Raw genomic sequence first — 25,329 nt, 5'->3', positions numbered from 1 at the left:
ACTAGGCTAACGACGACGGAGGCAGAACGATGCTATGATAAGGTGGTTAAAGATTCCGTAACATTTCAGTTAACGTAAAACTTGACAGTAGAAATCCATGTCAAGTAAAGTTGGCTGAACAGTTACGGTGTCCATTTTTCTGCCTTATCCGAGCATCATTCTGCCTCCGTCGTTGTTGGCCTTGTTTTTCGTTCATAAGTAAAAAGACAATCAAATTCCCCGCCAAAAAGTACGTCACGGTGATGTCACAAGCAACGTCACGTGTTTGTTGTGCCTCACAGTTCGCAGGGGGCGCTGGGAAACTAAAGCCTTCCCTAAAAGCCTCGCTCAGAGTCGACACGCAGGCTTCTATGGGAGTTACGCTACCATTTGTTCTTCTACCATGGTGTGGCTTTGAGAGCTTTGAGTTGCGTTGAGTAATCGCAAGGAGTATTTTTTGACCGGGAAATCTTGAGAAAGAAAAGGGCCGTTCTCAGCAGGGCGTGCGTGTTATTATTATTTTTTTTTTTTGAAACCGCCCGACGCATGCATGTATTTCTATTATATCCTCGAAAATGTCGCGCGCGTGATTTCACCATGCGCTGGGAGCACCTTCGTTAGGCACTTGTTAAGGCGACTTCGAAGACGGGAATTGCGCCTGCACCATGGTAGCCTGCACTGCGCGTCCATCTAGGTCTAGTCGAAACCTGCCTGAAGATCAAATACCGCCGAGCCGTGTAGCCGTGGCGCCGTAGTAGTGGTAGTTGTAATGGTCAGCGTTCATGTAAAATGAAAAAGATGCTGCACCTGTCTTTTTCGGTAATAGCCAGGCTCAAGCGATTCAGAGTAGAATAATAGCAAATGACATTCCAGTTTCAATCTTGCAACGAGAGCTGTAAAAGGAGAAAAATAAGCAAGCAAGACAAAATGTAGGATCCTTAATGGATGGAATAGTAAACACACATATACTTCCAGGACTTCCTGCACAATTACGCTACAATAGCTCACTGAACCCGGCCTTGAGACTATCAAACTTAATTATAATATAAGCCAAAGGAGTAATACCACCTCAGCATCATTTTTACATATACGACAATGCTCTTGTTGAACACGTCGGAGCGCCTACATATAATTGACTTAGAAAATATTATACATGCCTTTCTCCCGACATGCTGCGGAGGTTGTGAAAAGAAAAAAAAAATTTCCTGATAGCGTTCTCTCAGCGCAGGAAGTTATAAATGCGATTGACCGCACCTGCCTTGAACATATCTGAAGGCAATAGTCCAATACTGTCAAACTGTTAAACACAATCGAGAAAAAAACACACAAACAGTGTGATATGTTGTAAGATAAGCCACCGACAACTAAGAGAGCGTTCTATTGTTAAATGAATCTCTCTGATGGCTCGTTCGCTAAGGTGGCCTACTTATCTCAGGGTACCACGAACTTGCGGGGCCGATACCTAGCTGACCTCGATACCTGATGAGTGTGAGGGCACATGACCATGTATGTAGTTTTCTATTTGCACGTAAAGGAATCCGGATAACTGAAAGCCATTCCTAGCTTTTACAACTTTGTCACTGCAGCTTGCCGGATTGCTGATAAATCTGTTTACATTGGCCGTAGAAGCAATTTCTGAGAGAGGTAAAACGGTCTTGTCATACTACGCCACAATCAGGAAATCTCACGTTCACTAAAACGCCGATGAGAAACACATGTATTTAGGCGGGCCAGGAAATGGGCGCTGCTGAGAAAATACGTAAAGCCGTGTCAGGTGCAACCTGAATGCGAAAAAAAAAAAAACTGCTACACGGCCTACGAATTAAAAAAATAAATGCTATCATTATGCTCGTTTCCATACATGAAATTGTATTTTTTTTTCTTGATCGACTTTTATATGAAGCCGATAGCAGATTTCGTGACCATGCGGTATTGATTGAGCTGTGAAATGAGTGATTTTATTAGGCAAAATGGACATGCCACAAGCAAATGTTAACAAATTCTAAGAGTATCAACGCAGAGCTCTCAACGCATTTTCATTGCTTGACAAACGAAAAGAGGAAAAATGACAAGATCATGGTAATAGGAATTGTTCATGTCTCCTATCTGCTTTTTCTGTTAAAAGAAAAAAGTAAATTATCTTTGACTATGACAGTGAAAGTATCTGCACAAACATTGTCCCTGCCCATCACTGAAGATCGTAACGCAGCCTGAACGACGATGGTGGAGCTGCCTTTTCTTTTTCCGTGCTGGGGATTTCTTGTACCCAGGCGGGGAAATGCTAGCGTCGTAACTTACGTTTTTGGGTTACTTCGATTTCCAATTGTCGATAAATTGACTACAGATGAAGGAGTGCGGCTTCGACTCCGTGACTCTCGTGCCGTCACTCCTGGGGAACAGAAGGCACAGAGCATCCGGTAGCAAGCGGAATTTAAAAAATTCGGCACTTTCCATGACCACACAGTAACCAGATACGTAGATTCATGCCTTTGGCTTTTAAAGATCCATGCTTAGGTCACCCGCCACTCATGCTTCTGCGGAAACCCGTAGAAATGAATCGATTTAAAAACGCCCGACGAGTTTGCGTAGCTGCCTGTGGATCCAACAACGCACCACGTTTCGCCAGCCTTGTTTGGCCAGACTTCATTTCACTGGAAATATTCACACAGCTAGCCCAACTTTCTGTTCTCTTGAGGATAGTATATTCACGCACAACATCTAAACCTTAGGATTTTCAATTTCCACAAAAACCAACGACAAACAGTACGCTCCAATGCGCCGGCACCGGCCGGCGCATTCCGACGTTTGAGCGATGGGCCGAGAAGCGGCGCCACCCGTACAGCTGTCCGGTCCCTTTTACATTCTGTAGTGCGTGTAAAAGACGTTTTTGTTCGTACCGTACCCGCGAGAGAAGTTCTTGGTAATGAATGTGGCAAAAAGGCCTCCGTAAGGCAAACTAGCCCTCAAAGACGAAATTCTGCAGACAAGCTAACCGTTATGCATTACGCGCAAGAGCGAAACTCCAACATATGCCGCCAGTAGCGACAACTGTCGTCTGCTAAAATGCCTCAATGCAGGTGGCGCCACCAATAAATCAAAGGAAGAGAAAGAGAAAAAAAAAAAGTGGAAACACCGCACGCTACAAGAGTTGTCACTGCTCTGCTCAGGTTTAGTTGCCACCACTTTGCATGTTGTTCTGGCAAAAGCATGGAGAAAGGAGGTAAAAGTTTCCGACGAGTGTAGCCTTGTGGCGGTGTGGTGCTGTGCCCTATTCAATCGCTGCGTTAACCGCACATGGGCGAAGCCAGCGGCGGTGTTGACAGCCGGCTGACCGAAGAACGGGCTTTGCGGGCGCATTGGCATGGCAGCAGACGAATCGTTGCTACGTGTCGTGCGATGACAGCCATCCCGAGGCGTAGAGAGGTAAGTCCGGCCGCTTGACCGCTTTCTTGACAGGCTCCGAGCCGCGAGGTCGGTGTGGCGCTGGTCGATCGACAGCGGTGAGTCATCGGCCGGCGCTTTGGTCAGCGACCTAAATACTACTTGGGGACGTGGGCGAGACGCCCGGGCGCCAAACCTTTCGCTTTTCGTTGCTGTTCGGCAACGATCCGTGCTGACAACTGCTCCCGCGGCGTGGTTATTCGCTACGAGCTTGATAACAAAGCACGGCAGTGCTGCTGGTTCGGTCGTTCGGTCGCGGAACCCTACCCGTCCCTCGAGGAAACGGCGCGCACCAATGTCAACGTCAGTGCTTGCGTGCTAACGAGATGTCGGTACGCATACGCGCTCACAGATAAGAGAACTCATTTTTTTTTCTTTTTCTACCGCTGCCAGTCTTGTGGGATCTATAAGCGTTGTCTTGTAGCTGGCTGCTCACCTAAACTTTTTTCTCAAGCTTTTTGCATTTTGATTAAACCGCGCGCGTGTCCGTTTGGTAGCGCCATATCTAAAATTTTGCGCCCACGTTTTACCTGAGGTGATTATTATAATGCTTGATGTGTCCTTTCCTGATGCATGAAAAGATGGTAGCTCCTGGTGTCTTTGCGTGTTGTTTGATCGTACATGCTGCAGGACAGCTAATTCAATAGCCATGGAAAAAGTATGATGCGTGTGTTGCTGTTTCGGGGTAGTTTAAGGACACCTGGCACCTTCACCAGCGTTTTAATGTCTACCTTATGCGCAGCTTTCATAGCTGCTTACTTTGTGTATCGCGAAATGCTAAAATAGCCAAGGCAAGATAGTGCCGATAATGGTCAGGTTATCTATATGCTGCCACAAGAGCACTCATGTGCTATGTAAATACATAGCATCATCCTCAGTGGTTCTCAATGCTGGTACTAAAGATTACTTATCACTATGATAGGCAGTCTTCTTTGTGCACAGTGATATCGAGAATACCTGCACTTCTGTGGATGTGTCTGCCTTTCTGGGATCAGGGCAGTCTTTTTTGGGCATCAAGCATATGTTTCTGCTGCTGCCAAGCACTTTTCTTCTAGCCGAAGAGGAGCTATCCATGCGACTTCTTTTGTATGTGCAGCTATATATTAATACACCTGCTGCATAATTAATGTTTGTACTTGATTCAAAATATTCAGACTGCAATATGTTTATATTGCACTACAAGTCAACTTTGTATGGCAAAAAACTCGATTGCTGGTCCGCAATTCACAGACTCTTGCTGGGGCATCAAATGACGAGATGCAAGTGCCGTTAGTAATGGAAACAAACTGTACAAAATAACTAAAAAATTTTTCACTAAGTCAATATTCTTGTGTCTTAATGTATAGTAAGGAAAGGTTACAAACAATAAATTAGAAATAATGGTGAAATATCAGCTGCTGTAGACATCTTAAAAGGCTCTGAACTACTGCCCTGAAAGCATGCACAACACTGTCTTATGATTTGATATTACATAAGGTATAATTTACTAGTTTACATGTATGTGTAGCTTTTAACGTGTTACATGTGTAGCTGTCTTGTCGGAATATGAGTTCCACAGGATTTTCAGATGCTCGAAAGTTGGAGTGTGTGAGTGTTTCAAAATTTTGAATAGAGGATCAGATATGCTCCTATTTGATTATTCAGACAAATGATGTAGTGTATGTTATAAAAGATTGAATATGCTCGCAACTTTTCAAACATTTTTCAAATCACTGCCGCACGGTTTGAATAAGGCCTGCCACTTTTTTCTTTGACTGCTCTTCCAAAAACAGGGCCCACATCAACGCCATGTGCTGCGATGATTATGTGCATGTGATGAAGGGTTCCATGACATCATTGGTATGCCCGTAAAGGGCCTGTAAGGCTTAATCACGCAGAGCAGGGCTAAGGCGGGTTCAGTGAACCCTGCCTTGTGGTCCATGGCCCATGCGTATAGTTGTTGCTCATCTCATTGTCTGGAGAGGTGGATGTCCTTTATTTTCTTTTGTCATCAGTCGCACAAGGCCATTTTTTAATGCAGGGTAACAGAGTTGATACACTGACTTCTTTCTGAACCACTTAGAAAAGGTTTATGATGCTTTTAACAGGTCTTTTTTTAACACCATAAATTATAGCTTGTATAGACATTATGCAAAAATTGGCACCCCCTGGCGCTGAATTGACTGAAGATAGCGCGTGTCCTGTGTCTTCTTCTCTTGTGTGTGTCTTCCCGTGCGCTTTATCTTCAGTCAATTTACAATGCACAAAACTTAGCAGGGTAGATGTGTAGGCCAGTTGGTGAGACATAAGGAAAATAAAACCGCAGCAGACACAGCCTCCGTCCTGTGTCTGCTGCGGTTTTATTTTCCTTATGTTACAATGCACCATCTAGCCCAACTTCAAGTTTTGTTAAACTACCCTGGCGCTGACTACATACGTTTCTATCATGTTGGAGGATTCTGTATACCATCACACTATATGGCAGCACAGGATTACCAATACACAAGTTGGCTTTTATTGTCCTCTAAGGTCCCAAAATATTGCTGTGTAGCTTGATGTTTCCAAAAAGGAGAAGGTAATCAGGGAAACAAAGTGTGGGTGCCAGCTTCATACAGTTTTTTTAATGCGCACCATTACTTGGCTCATGTGCGCCATATATATAGAATGTGTGTACAGAAAGTATCTGCAGTAGCTGTGTAGCTTATGTTGAGTATAATAGTCAAAAGCGTTGAATTATTTGAGTAGCTTCTTTTGAGTATAATTGCACTTTACTAATTTTAGGTCTCAATCGACTGCCGTTAATTAGTTCATTGGTATTAAGTTGAAATTTACACTACATCAATAAATCATATATTATTGCATGGCTTATGTTGGGTACAATTGCACTGAATTGATTGTATATCTTATTAATGACTGTTAATTAGCTAGTTATTAAAAATTTATCTTCACCTTACAACATAAAGCCATATATCGCTGGATGGCGTATATTGAGTACGACTGCACTACACTAATAGTAGTTCTTAGTGAAACATGGAGCTAAGTATCGCTGAAAAGGCACTGACGAGTAGAATAAAAAATTGAATGCTAAACCTAGTAAAAGAAACATTTCAAACTGATAAAACCATGTGTTAACCGAGCCAACGTTTATCTAACTCTGTTAAAAAAACATGTAAGTGCCCTGGAAGTTTTTTCCTGCTGGGATCACAATATGAGGCTAGTGGGAAGCTGCTACCAGATGTTCACTTCTTCACGCTCAGTTTGCTTTTATGCAAGTCTTATACATTCTTCTGTTTGCGAAGTGTCACAGGTGAACAGATGCGGAGCAGACCTACAGCTAGCCCGGCTCATGCAGTAAGCCGCGTAAATCCAGCTTTCACTGCTCACGGTTGGCTTTCAGTCTTCACATATTGCCGCATAGAAGACGACGCAAAAGATGACGACAAGCGCGAGACTGGAAGTGAAAGAAGCTTGAACACAAGACTTGTTCTGGTCGACCATTCAAACCATCTATCGCTAGGTTCTCCTTGGTCTTCTACCGAGACGTGACACTGGTGGAGCGCGCTGGGGTATGCATAGGACTCCTTCCGGCAGTCCACAGCGGATCCCAAACATCGACACGCCTGTCCATCGTGCTAGCCGCCGCCTTCTAGGCCTAGCGCCGGAGTACAGTCATCTGCCGAACGACTCCTCAAACGCCCAAGTTCCTAAGACCTCTCAAGCCATGGCACATACCAATCCTACACCGGTGACTCTACAGAACACCAAGGTGCCAGAGTGCTTTCGCGGGGAAGCGTTTGAAGATGTGGAAGACTGGCTCGACCAGTTTGAGCGAGTGTCAAAGATCAACCAGTGGAGCGCGGACCAGAAGCTTTGTAATGTTTATTTTGCCCTTCAGGATAATGCTAGAACGTGGTTTGAAAACCATGAGGCCAGCTTATCCACATGGGATGACTTCCGCTGCCAGCTGGTCGACACTTTCGCGAGAACTGACCGACGGGACAATGCGCTGCGCCTGCTTGAAGTGCGCATCCAGAAGCCAAATGAGAGCGTGGCTATGTTTGCGGAAGACATGGCTCGCCTTTTTCGCCGTGCCGACCCTGATATGAGTGAACCAAAGAAGCTACGGCATCTCATGCATGGCGTCAAAGAACAGGTGTTTGCCGGCTTGGTCCGCAACCCCCCTAAAACCGTGAGTGAGTTCGTTAAGGACGCTACGGCTATCGAACGAGCCCTCCAAGACCGGTGCCGCCAGTACAACCGACCGGTCAACTGCGCCCCGACGACTGCGGCGGCGCTGACTGCAACAGATACGACCACTCTTCGAGACATCATTAGAGGCATTGTCCTTGAGGAGCTGCAGCGAATTACGACTACGAAGGCTCAGTCGTCAGGGGCCCTCATGGAAACAGTGAGGAATGAAATTCGATACGCCCTATCACCGTCTACACCATGCAACGAGTCTCATCCAGTCTACAACGCGGCACCCCTTTCCGAACCATACCACGCTCCAAAACCGATCAGCTGCACCGCCAACATTCCTGCAGCTTACCTCGAGCCGCAGCCCGAGAGCTATGCTGCGGTCCTTCGTCGCGCACCTCCAGACCACGCCCCACCGAGCTCACCGAACCGTCAGGAGATTCGGTTCCTCCAGGGGCCTCAGTGGGCGCCTCCCAGGCGCTCTCAACTGCGCCGAACTGACAGGTGGCGCAGTTATGACAGCCGACCACTTTGTTTCTACTGCGGACAACCTGGCCATGTGTATCGGTACTGCCGCCACCGCGAAGAGGGGCAGTCCTTTCCGCTTGCTTCTGCTCGCCGCCGCTTCGACACTAATTCTGCCCAAATCGACGACGACCCTCCGGTCAGCAGGGAAACCGAAACCCCGGGTTTCCGCCGCCGCTCCTCCCCATCGCCACAGCGTTATTCGCCGACACGTCGCAACACTACTGGCGTTAGCGGACGGCGGTCTCCTAGCCCTCACCGGGGAAACTAAGAGCTGCAACCTCGCGAGGGGAGGTTGCAACCAGTCTAAAAGTGTCGAAACCCTCACCACCGCCGCAATTGCCGACAACCCGGGCTTCTGACGCCGCCGCTAACATTGACATTTCCGCACTACCGCCGAAAATGCCGTACCAGATGATCAGCCATGACGACGAAGCTGACAGCGCCGACCTTGCCGCGCTTCCGCCGCAAATGCCGAAAGGGACGATCAACCCAGATAATTTTGTTAGCGCTGACCTCGCCGTTTCCATTGATGGGCTGGCGGTACATGCTCTGGTGGATACCGGGGCAGATTTTTCAATTATTAGCCAGAAACTGGCCGACACCCTGCGCAAAGTAAAAACTGAATGGACTGGGCCAGTAATAAGAAGTGCTGGGGGTCAGCTACTGGCACCGACAGGGAAATGCACTGCCCGGATAGGAATAGGAAACGCGGTGTTTGTTGGCAGCTTCGTTATTCTCCCTGACTGCTGCAAAGACCTCATCTTGGGCATGGACTTTCTGCGTCTTCATGGGGCTGTAATCAGCATCCGTGACAGCATCGTTGCCTTCACCAATAACCATGAAGACCTTGGTTATGCGCAAGTACCACTATTGCCCTTACGCGTCGCCAATGAGACGGTGACATTACCTCCGAGATCATGTTCTCTTGTTGAAGTGAAATGCGACGTGGCGCATACAGGCGATGGCGTCGCCGAACGGGCAGTTACCCTGGTACTCAGCCGAGGTGTTTCTATAGCTCGAGGGCTGGTCAACTTGACCAATGGGCATACCGAACTGCTGCTGACAAACTTCAGCGACGAGCGTCAGCAAATTCCGAAAGGCACAACTGTGGCCTTTTTCGACAGCCTCCCAAATGCGCAGCACTGTTGCTTACTGCAACAGAGAGGATCAGTGTGCAAGACACCCGTAACCATCGTTGATGTGAGCCCAAATCTGTCTTCTTCAGAGCGGGACCGCCTTTTGGATCTCATAGATCAATTTCGAGACTGTTTTGCTTCAGAATCGCGGATCGGCCAAACGCCTTTGACAAAACATCGAATTATCACGGATGACTCGATTCGCCCGATTCGACAAAATCCTTACCGTGTGGCTCCGAAAGAACGTGAAGCCATTCAGCGCCAGGTGGCCGAAATGCTTAGAGACGACGTTATCCAGCCGTCACAGAGTCCCTGGGCTTCCCCCGTGGTACTTGTTAAAAAGAAAGACGGCAGCTTACGATTTTGCATAGACTATCGCAAGCTCAACCAAGTGACCAAAAAAGACGTGTACCCTCTCCCTCGCATCGACGACTCCTTAGATCGCCTACGAAATGCACGTTACTTCTCGTCGATGGACTTGAAAAGTGGATATTGGCAAATCGAAGTGGATGAGAGGGATCGGGAGAAGACAGCATTCATCACTCCCGACGGATTGTATGAGTTTAAAGTCCTTCCGTTCGGTTTATGCTCGGCGCCAGCAACATTTCAGAGACTGATGGACACTGTGCTTTCGGGACTTAAGTGGCAAACATGCTTGGTGTATCTTGACGACGTGATAGTGTTTTCGGCTACATTTGAAGAGCATCTACTCCGTTTGCTAGCTGTGTTTCAGGCCATACAATCTGCGGGCCTCACATTAAAACCCGAGAAGTGCCACTTCGGTTACGAGGAGCTGCAGTTCTTAGGCCACGTCGTCAGCCAAGAAGGTGTTCGGCCGGATCCTGAAAAGCTCTCCGCAGTCGCCAAGTTCCCAACACCTACGGACAAAAAGACATTGCGGCGCTTCTTGGGTCTTTGCGCCTATTACCGTCGGTTTATTGCTGGCTTTTCACGAATAGCCTGGCCATTAACTTCACTGACTCGTGACAACGCAGTCTTTCGCTGGGGTGAAGAACAGCAACAAGCTTTCAATGAGCTGAGGAGGCGTCTACAGACACCACCTGTCCTGGCGCACTTTGATGACGACGCCCCTACACTGCTTCATACGGATGCCAGCAACGTGGGCTTAGGTGCTGTGTTAGTACAGCGCCAGGATGGTGTGGAAAAGGTAATTGCTTACGCCAGCAGGACCCTATCTAAAGCAGAAGCGAACTACTCGGCAACCGAAAAAGAATGTCTTGCAGTGGTATGGGCGGTTATGAAATTCCGCCCTTATTTGTACGCTCGCCCCTTTCAAGTCGTCAGCGACCATCACTCTCTCTGTTGGCTGACGAACTTAAAGGACCCTTCAGGGAGACTCGCGCGTTGGAGCCTTCGATTGCAAGAATTTGACATGGCAGTCATTTACAAATCTGGAAAGAAGCACACAGATGCAGATTGCCTTTCGCGAGCGCCGGTCGAACCTTCCACTATGACCGATGAAGACACTGCGTTTTTAGGTGTCATAGATGACGCAACGCTTTCCCAACAGCAGCGAGAGGATCAGGAATTGCTCCCTCTTATTGATTTCTTGGAGAAGCGAACTACGGTTGTGCCGAAGATTTTCGCCCGAGTAATCTCTTCATTTTTTATTCGCAACAACGTCCTTTACAAGAAGAACTTCCGTCCTGGGGGAAACAGTTTTCTGCTCGTCGTCCCATCGGTTCTCCGCACTGAAGTTTTGCAAGCGTGCCACGACGAGCCAACCGCCGGTCACCTAGGCTACACCCGCACGTTGGCTAGAGTACAGCACGGATACTACTGGCCAAAACTGCCGGCGACAGTGAAACGCTATGTACGTACGTGCATTGACTGCCAGCGCCGTAAATCACCCCCTGTAAAACCAGCTGGCCTACTCCACCCTCTTCAAGTGCCAGCGACACCTTTTAAGCAAATTGGCATGGACCTCCTGGGACCATTTCCGACGTCTACAGCCGGGAATAAATGGATAATTGTCGCCACTGATTATCTGACCCGCTACGCGGAGACCAAGGCTCTGCCAAGGGGTACCGCCGCCGAAGCAGCTAGGTTCTTCGTTGAGAACATTGTCCTGAGGCATGGCGCTCCGGCACTTATTATAACTGACCGAGGAACTACATTTACGGCCGAACTTTTGGAAATCGTTCTTCGCCTCAGTGGTACCAGTCACCGTAAAACTACTGCCTATCACCCTCAAACCAATGGGTTGACGGAACGCCTCAATAAGACCCTCGCAGACATGCTTTGCATGTACGTCGACGTAAACCACAAGAATTGGGACGAAATACTTCCCTACGTTACGTTCGCCTACAATACGGCCCGCCAAGACACCACTCGCATGACACCATTCAGCCTCCTTCACGGGCGACCAGTAACAACTATGCTGGATGCAATGTTGCTCCCGAATGCCGACACCGATGATCTCGACCAGGACGCCGAGGAATTCGCTCAGCGTGCAGAGGAAGCTCGCCAACTAGCTCGTGTGCGGATTCAAAATCAGCAGGAGCACGATGCACAACGCTACAATCAGAGACACCGGCATGTAATGTACGAACCTGGCGACAAAGTGTGGGTCTGGACACCTATTCGCCGCCGTGGACTCTCCGAAAAACTATTGCGACGATACTTTGGACCCTATGTTGTTCAGCGACGTTTAACCGACGTCACTTATGAGGTGATGCCAGACGGGGTGTCGACATCAAAGCGACGCCAGCACCAAGCTGACGTCGTCCACGTCGTGCGTATGAAGCCATACCACTCAGTCTGACCTTAACCTCCTACTTCCTTTTGTTCTCATCGGGACGATGCTTCCTAAGGAGGGGGGCAAATGCCGCATAGAAGACGACGCAAAAGATGACGACAAGCGCGAGACTGGAAGTGAAAGAAGCTTGAACACAAGACTTGTTCTGGTCGACCATTCAAACCATCTATCGCTAGGTTCTCCTTGGTCTTCTACCGAGACGTGACAATATTTTGCGAAGTCACAATATATGTTGTGCACCCAAAGTGCAGCATCGGCAGATGATTAGGCCATCACTCTGCCGATCACCTGCTACGGTGACACTGAAATGCACGCAGCAATGCAAATTATCAGGCTATTTTTTTAGTGCATTTAAGCTGCATCGGGGCTGTGAAGCACGCAGTAGTAGATGGCTGCAAATTAATTTTGTGCACCTGAGATCCTTTCGCATGCTCCGAAATCTCAGCATGCAGTTGTTTTAGTTTTTCACTTCCATAAGGAAAAAAGGCTCCTGTGGTTAGGGTCGAGCATGCATCCTCTGGCTCAGCAGCACAAAGTCTTTGGTCAGCCTTAAACACGCTAGCAGTCGGCAAATTTCAACAAGGTGTACTCGTAATTGAGTTTGTGATTGGGCATTGTCAGCGCAATGCGGGCGCTGAGCATACCAGAACATCAATGATATGATCGTCAACGCGAAAAGAAAACAAACAAACAGAGGCCGAGAATTGAAGAAAAGTGCGAGTCCAATTTGATTTCGGTTCAGCTTGGGAAAGTAATACTTGCACACACCTACGGGAAAGAGCCCTGCCACAGTGGCTCGGTGGTTAGGGCACTCAATAGCAGAGCCCAACGACATGGGATCGAGTCCCGGTGGCTGCTTTTTGATGGGGACGAAAAGCAAGGCACCCATCTGCTGTGTGATATCAGGGCAGATTCAAGAAATCTAGGTCATCAAAATTTCCAGAGCCCTCCACTGCAGTGTCCCTCATAGCCTGAGTCACTTTGGAACATTAAAATCCATTAACCAAAGGAAAAATCTGCTGGAAAACAAACACACCTGGTCTAATGAATGGAGTGATAAGCGATCACAAGTGGCAGTCGGTCGTCGCTTATAATCAGACTGCTGTCTTCGATACTGTATTACGATCTTGCAAGTGGAATGGGGTTTTAAATCGTGAATTTATATTTCACGGTCAGTTGAGGCAATGTTTTGCAAGTGATTAGTTTTCACTACTCAATTTTCTAATTCACATATTGAGTTGAAGCACAACATATGAAGAACACAACTGAGGTGAGAAGATAAGGAGGCAGGGACGGAGTAACATGAATTATAGATATATCAGTTGAAAACATTTTACTTGAACAAAAAGGAGAGACATGGACTGGACTTGTAGGCTCACAGACAGTGGCATAATGGGCTTACAGAAGAGTTAGATTGAGTGACAAGCCCAGGAAACTTGTTGGAATAACATGGTTGCAGCTTACAATGGGCAAGAAACAGTAGAGGTCACTGTATGGGATAATTAGGAGGTAGGGTGGTATACCGTGCTGCTGGAGGAACACCAGGGGGCCCAGTTGGTGGTGTACATCCCGTTAGGATGATCCGAAAACAAGTACTTTGTTTTTTAGCGTAAGCTACATTGGCCACGAACTTGTGATTTCGCTGTGGCGGTGCTCCGAGGAGGCACAGAAAGACATTGAGCTGTTGCCTGGCAACCGGCAGAACTGGCGGACGCCCTGCGCTCGCTGCCGTTTGGTATGCCGTCACACCGCTTGCCTTATTGTTGCGCTCACCTTCGCTCGCCTTACCAGCTGTGTCACATGCCTGATAGCATGTCGGAGGACTGAAAAGGAGAGCTCGTGCGCACCGCGACCACAGTTGAGGAGGCAGTTTGGAATGCGACATGTGTGCTAAGCAGAAGGAGGCCTGGAATTGACATCGGAACGAGATGAAGAGGAAACGAATCACCTAGGAAACAGAGGAACAGCATGCCAAACGACTGGCTAAACACCTTGAGTATGCCGCCGCGAGACGGGCATGTTTAACATCCGATGTCTCGACCACTAGTAGCAGCAGCAGCAGCTGGAGGAGAGACCTGAGTCTTGCTTCACTGAAGACGGCCCGTGAAGAACGATGGAATGTGACCAAGGCACTTCAGCGGGCTCAAGAAAAATGTGCCATTCACCTAGAGAATAGGCGTAAGAGAGATGCAGCCCGAAAGGCGGCACGTCAAGCTGTCAGTGCATTGGACAAGGAAGAAATTGCTTGACTTAGAACAGACAATGCGATTCGACTAGCTAGCTTTAGCTTTTGCTACGTATATCCTGGCGTAGCCAAGCTAAGCCACTGCCAAATTTTGTTGGTTATAGGAGATGCTTTCTCTTAGCTTTAAAGGTGCATTAAAGAGAATTTTGAGAGCACCTTTAATTGCAGGAACTTGATCTACACGGTCCAAGTATTCAAATAAACTGAATTATTATTGCCTTGTGTGGTGGATTTTGCTGTTAAAATCAGAGAAAAGGGCCAGGTTCCACCTTTTTCTTTACTGCAGAGAGTAGGAGGAATCACGCAAAGAGCAGAGTTTGTTTCAGGCAATCATGTGACAACTTGCTGCACTGCCATCAGCACTTAATACACAGAGTGATCTTGTTAACATAGTCCGCTTGCATCGGGCTTCTTTTGATCACACACTCTTTGAACCAGCAATATGTAATGGTTCTACAAAAATATTTTCATCATATCAAAGAACACCAATAAAAATTACTTTGGGTGGCTTCACAGATTAGATGCTTTTAATTAGCCACTCCAGAGTGATAAGGTTAAATCTTGCGAAAGGGAAGAGTATGGACATATTTTTGTTCCCATAGGCTTAATTTACGACTATGTTGTCTGTGACTAAACCTATTTATATACGTAAGCCCAGAAAACAAAGTAAGATCGAAAACAACTTTTGCAGAGTGCTCTTTGTGCACCTTTTAATACCCATGCGATAGGGACCATACCAATGTGCTGAATAGACGAAGGGAAGTCTTTTTAGTACCTATTGATCATGTTAATGACACACTAGAAGAGAGTAGACATAGTTTATCTGAATTATCTTCGATTAGCTTCACGAGACCATTGATGTAAATGAAATCGCACCTTTGAGCAAGCTTTCGGGCATGCCAGATGTTGTAGCAGCAGGAAACAGTTTCTGGTTGCTTGATGCTTTATGAAGATGAGAACCCTTTGATGGATGATGGGATGCATAGTTCTCACTTTATGCGCTAACTTTCTTTCTACGCTCAATGCAGAACCAAATGTCATACAGCCTTGAGTGCTCTGGGTCCCTCTTTGAGGCTTTAGAGAAGACATTCTGAGAAGTTTTCAGCACTTATCAACAGCTGAAGCAACAAATTGCATCGGCTTTGCTTTCTTCAGTTTTTGGTGCCGCCTTGTTTTTTTTTCTGCCCGTTTTGAAAGCTGCCCGAGTTGTAGTGAGATGCTTTGTAGGTGAGTTTTGCTACTTGCACTGCAACAACGTTCGCAAAAAAAGGAGGTTGCAGAAGTAAATTTTTTGGCGAAAAGGTTGATAAAATGTGTGACTGCATTGAGCCCACTCTGAATATCTTTTGGGTGCCATGCTGAGAACTACTGTTGTGTGATTGATTTTATTATTGCACATCCACAGAAAAGTTTCTCCACTGAGTTTTCAGATGCGAGAGGGTGGTTGTGGCTGATACAAGAAAAGAATGTAAAAAATTACAGTACATATGATCAGGCTGATGAATATAGGATACCAGAAATGGGAGCACATCTGTTTTGGTCACTAGTTCATGGCAGATCCAAACCACAATGGAGAAAGCTGCTGAGCAGAGAATGGCTGGGTTTCACTTCATGGCCATCTTCAACAGGGAATCAGGATCGTTTCTTACCAGGGTACTTGGCTGAGGACTGTGTTCGCACCATCATTCAGATTATAGAGGAGTGCACAAAATATCCACTTGCTATGCATGCATACTGAGAAAACTCGATAGATACTGAGAAAGCATTTAATCCAGCGAAAACATTGGCAGCCATTCAAGCATAACATAACCAGAGGATGAAAGTGCATACGTAAAAAGACTAGAAAATTGTCTGTCGGGACTGCATAATGAGCGTAGTCTTCATTTAATATTCATTGAATACTATAGTAGTACATAACCACTGCCTCGGGGAAGATGACTAAAGGCAGGAGACTATTTGACAAAGTCGCTTCACCTAGGGGCAATCAGCGGTCAATGTTCAACCCTCATGTACAACATGGACGCTTATTTGCGAGAAATCTTAAATAAATATGTTGTTCCGTTCCTTTTTACGGGGCAAAAATTTCAGCAGGCACAAAAAAACACTAGCAGTTACACAAGTTTTACTAGCAGCACATAGTTATGGAAGTACAATTAAGCATTATTAGAAATACCTGACAGAAAACTGCACGTTAAGTAGGATGGATCCCTGTGGTACTCCGTATGACACAATGTTTGTTTCAGAACATATATAGCTGATTACAGCATATTGTGTGTGGGAAGTCAACTCCAAAGGAGAGCCCGAGCCTGGATACCATAGTGTCGGAAGTTTTCCTAATAGAGTATCATGCTCCACGCTGTCAAATGCTTTCTTGAAAACCAGAAGTGAGCGATGATTCGCCGTATTTTGCCTTGTTTTATTGCAAAACTGTTACTGGACCCATGACTGGCACAGAGATAGTGGACAATGCATGTCTGCACAAGCTGCCAATAGAGAAAAAACCATTTGCTGCGACTGGGTTTCAAACCCGCGCCAGAAACAGATAACCTTTCCCGGTAGAGGCATGAGAGCACTATGCTATCACGACAGGCGATCATACCTTGTATAAAACTGCAATGCACTGTGACGCTCTGCAGTGAACATCATTGTGTTCATGAAGGTCCATTAACGGCAGACACAAACACCACCTGGCCGAGTGCGATGGAGGTTCGCTAATGTAGAGTCTTGCGAGTCCACCAGATGATGGGACAGAACTAGCTGTGCTTTTGTACTATTGCACATAAGCAGTCTCAAGTGCACCCCTGGAAGCCTATGAAGTGCGTCGACATCTTGCTGAGTCAGTGGTTTAATTTCAACTTTACTTGCTATTTACTTGACTTTCTCTGGCAAGTTCTCATTTTAAGCTGCTGGAACTTGCTGAATTTCAGTGTTGAAGCGACCGCTGCACCACTCTAGGTTATCTATGTTTTACTGTGTCTGTTGCTGTCCACTGGACTGGGCAGCCTTTTCTAACTGCTCCATGTGTTTGCCCTCTTTTTTTGGCTCTTCTGTAGGCTTTGAAGATGGTCCTGAAGTTCATTGAACTTCTTTGACAAGAATTTCATGTGAGAGTCAAGTTCATACACCATTTTAGGCAGGTTTAGGAGAAAGTCATTTGTTTTGTTCGTTTTGAGCTATTTTCAATAGAATCGTTTTGTGTCACGCTTCCTCTTGTACTTGATTTTGTTTTGTTTTACTACTCCCACCCCCTCTGTAATGCGAAAGCCCTGAGGGTACAATAAATGAAATGAAATGTTCTCATTGCTAGCAGCTGCACCGCTCTTCGTCTGTTTAGAGTCTCTCTGAGTTGCCATTTTATGAGCTGTTCCTGCACCGATCACACAAGTTTTCTTGAAAGAACCAGGTTTGCCATGCCATGATTCTTCACTGATACCGGAACATGCACCAAGATGAAAAGCAAAATTGCATTCAGAACCATTCATATGAGACCGTTATTTACATAATGTGCCATGGTTAAAGCCACGGCAGAAACAGCACACTAAGAGGTCACTAAATCGGCAACACTTTGGCAGCAGAGCCATGGAGAGTAAGAAAAGAAAAGCAGAAAGCGGATAAGTTTGGCCGAGCCTAAATACACAGGAGAGGCTCAAAATCTTCACCGAGTGTCAATGCCACCACTTCCGCAGGAAAAGTGATAACGTAGCAGTCGCAAAGGATGTGAGCCAGAATGTCTCCTGAGCCGTTGACTGGCCGTTATGGAGGTATTGATAGATTTGGATTGCGAAAAAAATGTTGGACCATTTACAGGAAATTCAAAACAAAGAAGAATATGGTCTAGCACCATGTTGCCAAAGTCCAAGCATCAGTTTTTGGTGATGTAATTGCCACCAATGATAATAATTTTAATAATATTAATAATCAATTAGCACCGAAGGTCACCCATGATACGGTCGATAGACTTAGTTCCTCAGATAGGCAGCAGCCATTTGGGCTTGGGCACTCGAGCATAATTAATTTTTCCTTCAGCTGTTAAAGCTCTGTGAAAACTTTTCAGTTTTCCTTTTTCTTGTGCTCCACCATTATTCTGCTGTGGGCCAAAGGCCTCTCCCTGCCGTCATTACTGATTGGCCATCCACCCAAGTGCTGCCTCTGAATATGCCCATAACCGTGCACTTTTTCTAGGGGGTGATATTTCCAATATCTCTCTCCACCGTAAGGGATCCCCTAAACATTGGACTAACCCAAGAAGCAGCTGGCCATCACTAAGTGCACTCTGAGTTGCCTGTTTAGAGATTTTGAACTGCCTTGCAGGCTTAGGCGGGGTGAAAGCTGTGTGAACATCTGTAATAGCTGATGATATATATATTTGTGTTGGTATTTTTATAGCTGGCAACCTCTGATGTGGCCAGTTTTGTCAAGAGTGGGGGTTCTTGTAATATGCTGTGCTGCAAGTGCACCATTGGAAGTGAAGCATCTCAGCACCTAAAGTATGGTGCCCTCAGTACAGCTAACGGCTATTAGCAACATAGCTGTCCATTGTGTTAGGGCGTTAAAAGCTACTTATAGCGCAGGGAACATGTTCTGCTAGGGTGATTTTGACTTAGTGCACGAGCTGCATTCTGTCATTGCAGGCTTTGAGACATTTCATTCAGAGGGCTCTGTGCTTGCCAAGTGGTTTCTGGTAAACCCCAAAGCAGCACCTGTGGCACTGCCTTTTGGCTGGTTGAAGTATCTGGCTTCTGTGTACACCTTGCGCTTGTTGCATAGCTGTGAGCACTGTATGCCATTTTGTTTGCCCAGTAGCAACCGCTGTTGCCTCATGGCACGGCAGCAGTGTGTGAGCTCCACCTGAGAGCCAGCTCACTGTGATCACTTTTCCTGAAGGTGCACTTCGTTACCAAGTACGACCTTGACATAATAAAGCTGGCTGTTTCTTGGTTGTGGGTCAGGTTTCAGAAAGTGACAATTTTTATCGCTAAAAATTTATTTTCCTGCTGTGCTGATGTTTGTCCAGAATCAAAGAAACTGTAATGAAAAATCTTTATCACAGTCAGTCCAAACTCGAGATGTGCTGTCTAGAAAGACGGCCTGCCACCATTTTGAAGTGAGTGGCTTTTCGAGATCCATGTGGAAAAATAGTCTGTCTCCTCATTGCTCCTTCGAACGCATTTCACTTTAAAATGGCCCTCCAGAAGATATTACACAATCAGCGTCGAAAGAATTGTGAACAAGCTAATTGCATTGCAAGCATAAGAACGCAAAAATATTAGCTGTCAGAGATGAATTGCAGGCGTGATTTGTTACCAGTTTGATCTAAATTGTCCTCGTTTTGCTGTGCTCATATCCGTGGTGGTTTTTGTGCTTCACTTCATCCTGATGATGCGTGTTAAGTGCTTACATATCTGGAACACACACTGGGTAACGTCATTGGAAGTATATAATTGTGTAACATTGGGGTGTATTCTCAGCCTTGGATAGCACTTGGAGAAACAAGTGTTGCACTATATTAAACAGTGCTGCTTGTCCCTGTCATCGACTTTTCTGAGATAACTAGGCCAGCTTCTAAATGTGTGGAGCCCCCTTCGTCATCTTTGGCTTATGTGCATTTCTTCTACCTATCTTATCTTCATAATGGTTCCCATTTTGGTATGGCAAGATAAAGAACAATTGTTATCTTGCGAACTTTGTTATCTAGTTGAACCTGGAGCTGCTTTTATAAGAGCGAGCTAGCTGATGAGCTAGTTGGTAACGCATTGTGAAAGGTAGAACAAGGACAAAGATTTCTTTTTTGTCTTGTACATCTTGTGTCAGTCTTGGTTCTTGTGCTTTGTTGTCACAACCACACTGCTTAGGTAGCATTTGTGGAATCCTGATTCAGTTGACTAGGTATCACCTTTTTGGAGGAATCTCGTTTTTCAGTATAAATATATTTCCATTGTCACATTGTTCTGTCTGTAATTGTTTAGCCGTGTGCTAGTCGTAGAGCTGTTGTGCATTTTGTATGCTGGCTTGAGCTGCCTAGACAGTCATAGCACAGCTTACATATTGCCTTAGGACCACCCTGGTTTGCTTCTTATTCAAACAGGACTGCTGCAGTTGTTTGCTAGTTACAGCATTTGGATGCTGAGCTCAATGTTGCAAGACCAGATCCTGGCCATGGAGATCACATCCTAGTGGAGGCAAAATGCAAAAGATGTTTATGTAATTCTAGCGTACACTAAAATCCAACGGTGGCCAAAGTTAACCTGGAGCCCTCCACTGTGGTGTCTCTGGTAGCACCCATGCAGCCTTTGGATTGACTTAGTTAAACCCCTAGTGGCAGCCTTAGTCAGATGCACGACATTTCAGCATGCTGAGTACTTTAAAGGGCCACTGTCCAGGGAAGGCCCTTTTAAGCAAAGGAGCCCAGTGTTTTGATCAGGTACCGGAGATAGTCTGTGCAAAATGCTACAGTGACACGCGCGCCGCAAAGCATCGAAAATACAATTCAAAGCTCTCTCATGCTCTCCTTTGGGAAGCCAGCTTCCCCGTTTCCTGCGCTGGCCCGACGGGCCACAGTAATGACGTACGTACCGCGAACGACGTCCATTGGTCCATCTCGCTGACTGACGGGAGAAGGATGGGTGTCTACCGCTTGCTGCGCGCTTTTCCCTCGCCACGGTCAGACTGAATCCAGCGGCGCGCGCTCCCTCGGCCGTTTTTTTTTTTTTTTTCGCGCTCGCGGAGTGCCACGCCCCACCTCCCGCCAAACGCGGAGGAGGAAGGGGAATTTGTCTTGCGGAGGCTAGACGACCTTGGGCAGGAGTTAAAAACCTTTGGGAGGGAACGGAAGGAGAGAAGCATGACAGAATCGGGTGATTGCGGTGGCTGTAACTGCGTTCTTAGTTACTCTTTTCAAAAACATTTTGCGGCCTTGCGTTCTAGGGGCGAAGTCTCACAGTCACCGGGGAAGAAAATATTTTCGACCGGAGGGTGGACAGTGGGCCTTTAAGCTTATTAATACAGGAATGCATTTAATGGTTACATTTTCAGCTCCCACCGTCCGTCACGGTTCCATTCACCAAAGCAGATGGACATCCTTATGGGAAACGTTTACTGTCCAAGGATATTAAATTCTCGTGTCTTTACTTACTTCAAAATACTTACTTACTTCAAAATAATGCAAGCTGAAGAAGTACTAACTGTGAATAGTATTTTAACTTACTACCCCCAGAACGATATTGCAAAGGTACATGATTGTTAACTTCTAGCCAGGCGCCAAGATTGACGTTACTACTGATTTGCGGCCACTTATTGGACCAGTGGCACTATCTGTCATTAACAGATAGTGCCACTGTTAACACGATTGTTTCAATTGCGTTAACAGCACCAGATTGTGTCACTTGTCCAAACAGTAGCCATATGTACTTCTCTAATCTGGTCCTCGTGCTTGAACAATCATTTTTTCCTTTTGCATATCCCACTCATCAACTGCAACCTAGTAGCATATATTGCTAAGATGCCATGACCTATGATTATTGTAAATAACCCACATCAAGCCACTGCCAGACATGTTTTTTTTGTATTGACAACATATTTGTTCTACATGTCAATGTAACCAACATGAACTATGTGTTTAACCTCAATCACAGGCGCGATTAAAACACAACCTGTGCTTTGTGCATGCCAACAGAACATGGGCCTGCATGCATTACTGCATTGGAATAATCTAGGTGTAGCACGGATTAGACCGCCAATTTTTTCGTGGTTCTTTGTGTTCCAGGGACCGCGGCCATGAATGCCGAAAAAGAGGCGGTTCGTGTGACGACCCGTGCCAGGCCGGTGGTGGCTCACCGGTTGGTGCCAGGCAGTGCCAAGCCAGAGGCTACCGTGCTACCCATGCCTCGGCAGCCCATCCAGCGAGGTGCCCCACCAACCGTCCTGAGTAGACTCCTGGCCCCACCCGTGGAAGTGGACATGGCAAAGCCCAGAGGTATGTTGAACAGTTTCGAATACCAGCGGGAAAGAGACATTGAAGCATTGCAGCATGACTCAGTCTGAAGCCTGCATGTTCGCTTGCAGTTTGTTGTCGTGTGGCAGTTACTTGTTTAGAAGCGGCCAAGCTTGGGCTAGTTGGCTGTGTATTGTAGCATTGCAAAAGCATTCAGAGGACACTGTGTCTTCCTTTTTGGCACTTTTCAGTCCTGCTTAGTGCTTGAATGATGTGACCCGGCCCTGCACACATCCTTATGTATCGCCTATTTATAACGAACAGAAACTCACATATATGACCCGTCACTATTCAAGCCAGCACCATGCAGGAACTTGGCTTTGGTTATCGATTCAGTTCACACAAGCCCTAACATGTGCAGTACTAGCAGTCTTTTCAGTGGTATCAGAAACAAGTTCCTCTCGAAGCTCCTAAAAAGGCAGGAGAGTGTGACAGTTTATCTTAAATATCTTAGCCCTTTGACTGTTTTTGTCATATGGGTACTGCAGCCACATTTCGTCCCGCGGTGTTTTTGCCGTACGGGTACTGCGTTAAATGCATAACGTTTAAAAAAATTTGACCCTTGGGGTGAGTCTTATTTCGGAATATTCAAGTCAAAGGGTTAATATTGAAATCGTCCGAAAATAGAATCATTATTATTTACTTATGTTATTTATACAGTACTGACAGCATCTGCACAGAGGCATTATTGTAAGGGTACTACAGTCGAACCCGATTATATCGAACCCGGATATATCGAATTTTGGTTATATCAAACTCACGGAATATCCCCTTGAAAATCCCGTGTAAAAGTATAGGAAAGCCGCATCATATATTGTCACGTAGTGGTGACGAGGGCGACGACACAAATGAAGGGTCGATGATTGCACTAAAGAAACTCTTTATTTGGGCTGACTTGCGCCCGCAAAAGAACTAAGCAACTCGGCGGCGGCGATAGAAACAAACGTGCTCGTCGATCGTCGAACAAAGAATGCCCGTCACACTCGGCAACGCTCAATTTAAAGGCTGCACAGAACAATCTAGATAACGTCGCAAACAGCGACTAGCAGGGGCTGGAACATTGTGGAAAGACACCCGAGTGGCCGGAACCTTCGAGACAGATCTCGGTGCATCTTTCGCTACAACAAAACTGATAAAGGTGTGACTCGCGACATCGAGCATTAACAAACAAAGATTACGGAACTGATATGCGGTCCAGAATCAGAGTGATAAGCCTGTATGCCGGCGGCTGTTAAAAAACAACAAATACTGTTTTGAAGGTTTCGCGGCATTACTCCCCCCTTAAAAAAAAACATCGCCTCGATGTTCCAAAACAAAGCAACTTAAACATAAACACCACACTTTAACGCGCGTAATATGGCTTCAGTCGTACAACATGTACAATTTCTGGGCGTGCGCGTCGCCGTTGTGATGCTGACATTCCGTCGGGAATGACTTCATAGTCCAGTGGGCCGACGCGGCGAATGATTTTGTACGGCCCAAAGTATCGACGCAACAACTTTTCACTTAATCCGCGACGGCGAACAGGTGTCCAAACCCACACTTGGTCTCCTGGACTGTACTCTGCGTGGCGTCGTCGTAAGTTGTATCGTCGGCTGTCGGTGCACTGTTGGTCTTTAATACGCAGCCGTGCGAGTCGTCGGGCTTCCTCTGCACGCTGCAGGTAGGCGGCGACGTCGAGGTTGTCCTCGTTGGTTACGTGCGGTAGCATTGCGTCGAGCGTCGTCGTGGGCTCCCTACCGTACACAAGCTTGAACGGAGTAGCTCTGGTCGTCTCCTGGACTGCCGTGTTATACGCGAAGATCACGTACGGCAAGATGGCGTCCCAGGTCTTGTGTTCAGCGTCGACGTACATAGCGATCATGTCAGCGATCGTTTTGTTCAGGCGCTCCGTAAGGCCATTGGTCTGGGGATGGTACGCAGTTGTTCGTCGATGGCTTGTGTGACTGTATTCCAGGATGGCTTGCGTCAACTCTGCCGTAAACGCCGTTCCCCTGTCCGTGATGAGCACTTCTGGGGCGCCGTGTCGCAAGAGAATTTGTTCGACAAAAAATTTGGCGACTTCTGCTGCGGTACCGTTGGGTAGGGCTTTTGCTTCGGCGTAACGGGTAAGGTAGTCAGTGGCCACGATGATCCACTTGTTACCCATAGAAGAAGATGGAAAGGGGCCAAGGAGATCCATCCCAATTTGTTGAAAGGGCAGGATTGGTGGCGGAATCGGGTTTAGTAGTCCTGCTGGTCTGATCAGCGGCGTCTTGCGTCGTTGGCACTCACGACACGTCTTCACGTAGTGGGCAACTTCGGCAGGCAGTCGCGGCCAGTAGTACTTCTCCTGGATTCGATGCAACGTGCGCGCAAGTCCGAGGTGGCCTGCTGTGGGCTCATCGTGCAACGCCTGCAGAATTTCTTGCCGGAGGGTTTTAGGCACTACGAGAAGCTGCGCGGTCTTGTTGGGTGCGAAGTTCTTCTTCACGAGGAGGCCATTGCTTAACGCGAACAATGATAAATGTCGCCTGAACACACCAGGAGGGGAAGCGGTCTTTCCTTCCAAGTAATCGGCTAGCGCTTTCAGTTCAGGGTCTGATCGCTGTTGTTCTGCGAAACTGCTGGCGCTTACCGGTCCCAAAAAGGCGTCGTCGTCATCGTCCTTCGGGGGAGCGTCGACGGGAGCGCGGGATAAGCAGTCTGCGTCGGAATGCTTCCGGCCCGACTTATAGACTACAGTCATGTCAAATTCTTGAAGTCGTAGGCTCCATCTGGCAAGGCGGCCGGAAGGATCTTTCAAATTAGCCAGCCAGCAGAGCGCGTGATGGTCGCTTACCACCTTGAATGGTCGGCCGTATAGGTATGGACGAAACTTAGAAGTGGCCCAGATGATTGCAAGGCACTCCTTCTCGGTCGTCGAGTAATTGACTTCGGCTTTTGTGAGGGATCTGCTAGCGTAGGCGATTACTTTCTCCTGTCCGGCATTCTTCTGGACAAGAACGGCTCCTAGGCCCACACTGCTCGCGTCGGTGTGAATTTCGGTCTCGGCGTTTTCATCAAAGTGGCCAAG

At 46.9% G+C, this 25,329-nt stretch overlaps 1 protein-coding gene across 4 annotated transcripts in view; it reads left to right on the top strand.

Moving 5' to 3' along the window:
* Positions 1-3,116: 3,116 nt before the first annotated feature.
* Exn (Ephexin) overlaps positions 3,117-25,329 on the top strand; it is a 155,452-nt gene continuing 133,239 nt past the window's right edge. The window contains exons 1-3 of one of the 4 annotated variants that reach the window (XM_084597364.1): positions 3,117-3,402; positions 17,338-17,388; positions 22,047-22,256. In XM_084597364.1, the coding sequence (XP_084453490.1) occupies positions 22,058-22,256 (199 nt within the window). In that variant the 5' untranslated portion in view covers positions 3,117-3,402; positions 17,338-17,388; positions 22,047-22,057. Of the gene's footprint in view, positions 3,403-3,512; positions 3,753-17,337; positions 17,389-22,046; positions 22,257-25,329 lie in introns of those variants that run through there. The other 3 variants (XM_084597365.1, XM_084597363.1, XM_084597366.1) reach the window with 3 other exon arrangements.

This window comes from Amblyomma maculatum, chromosome 3, assembly GCF_055883805.1.
Source record: "Amblyomma maculatum isolate TAMU_Amacu chromosome 3, ASM5588380v1, whole genome shotgun sequence".
NCBI classification, from domain to species: Eukaryota; Metazoa; Arthropoda; class Arachnida; order Ixodida; family Ixodidae; genus Amblyomma; species Amblyomma maculatum.
Note: the sequence above shows the minus strand (reverse complement) of the source record. Positions and strands in the feature narration are given on the sequence as shown.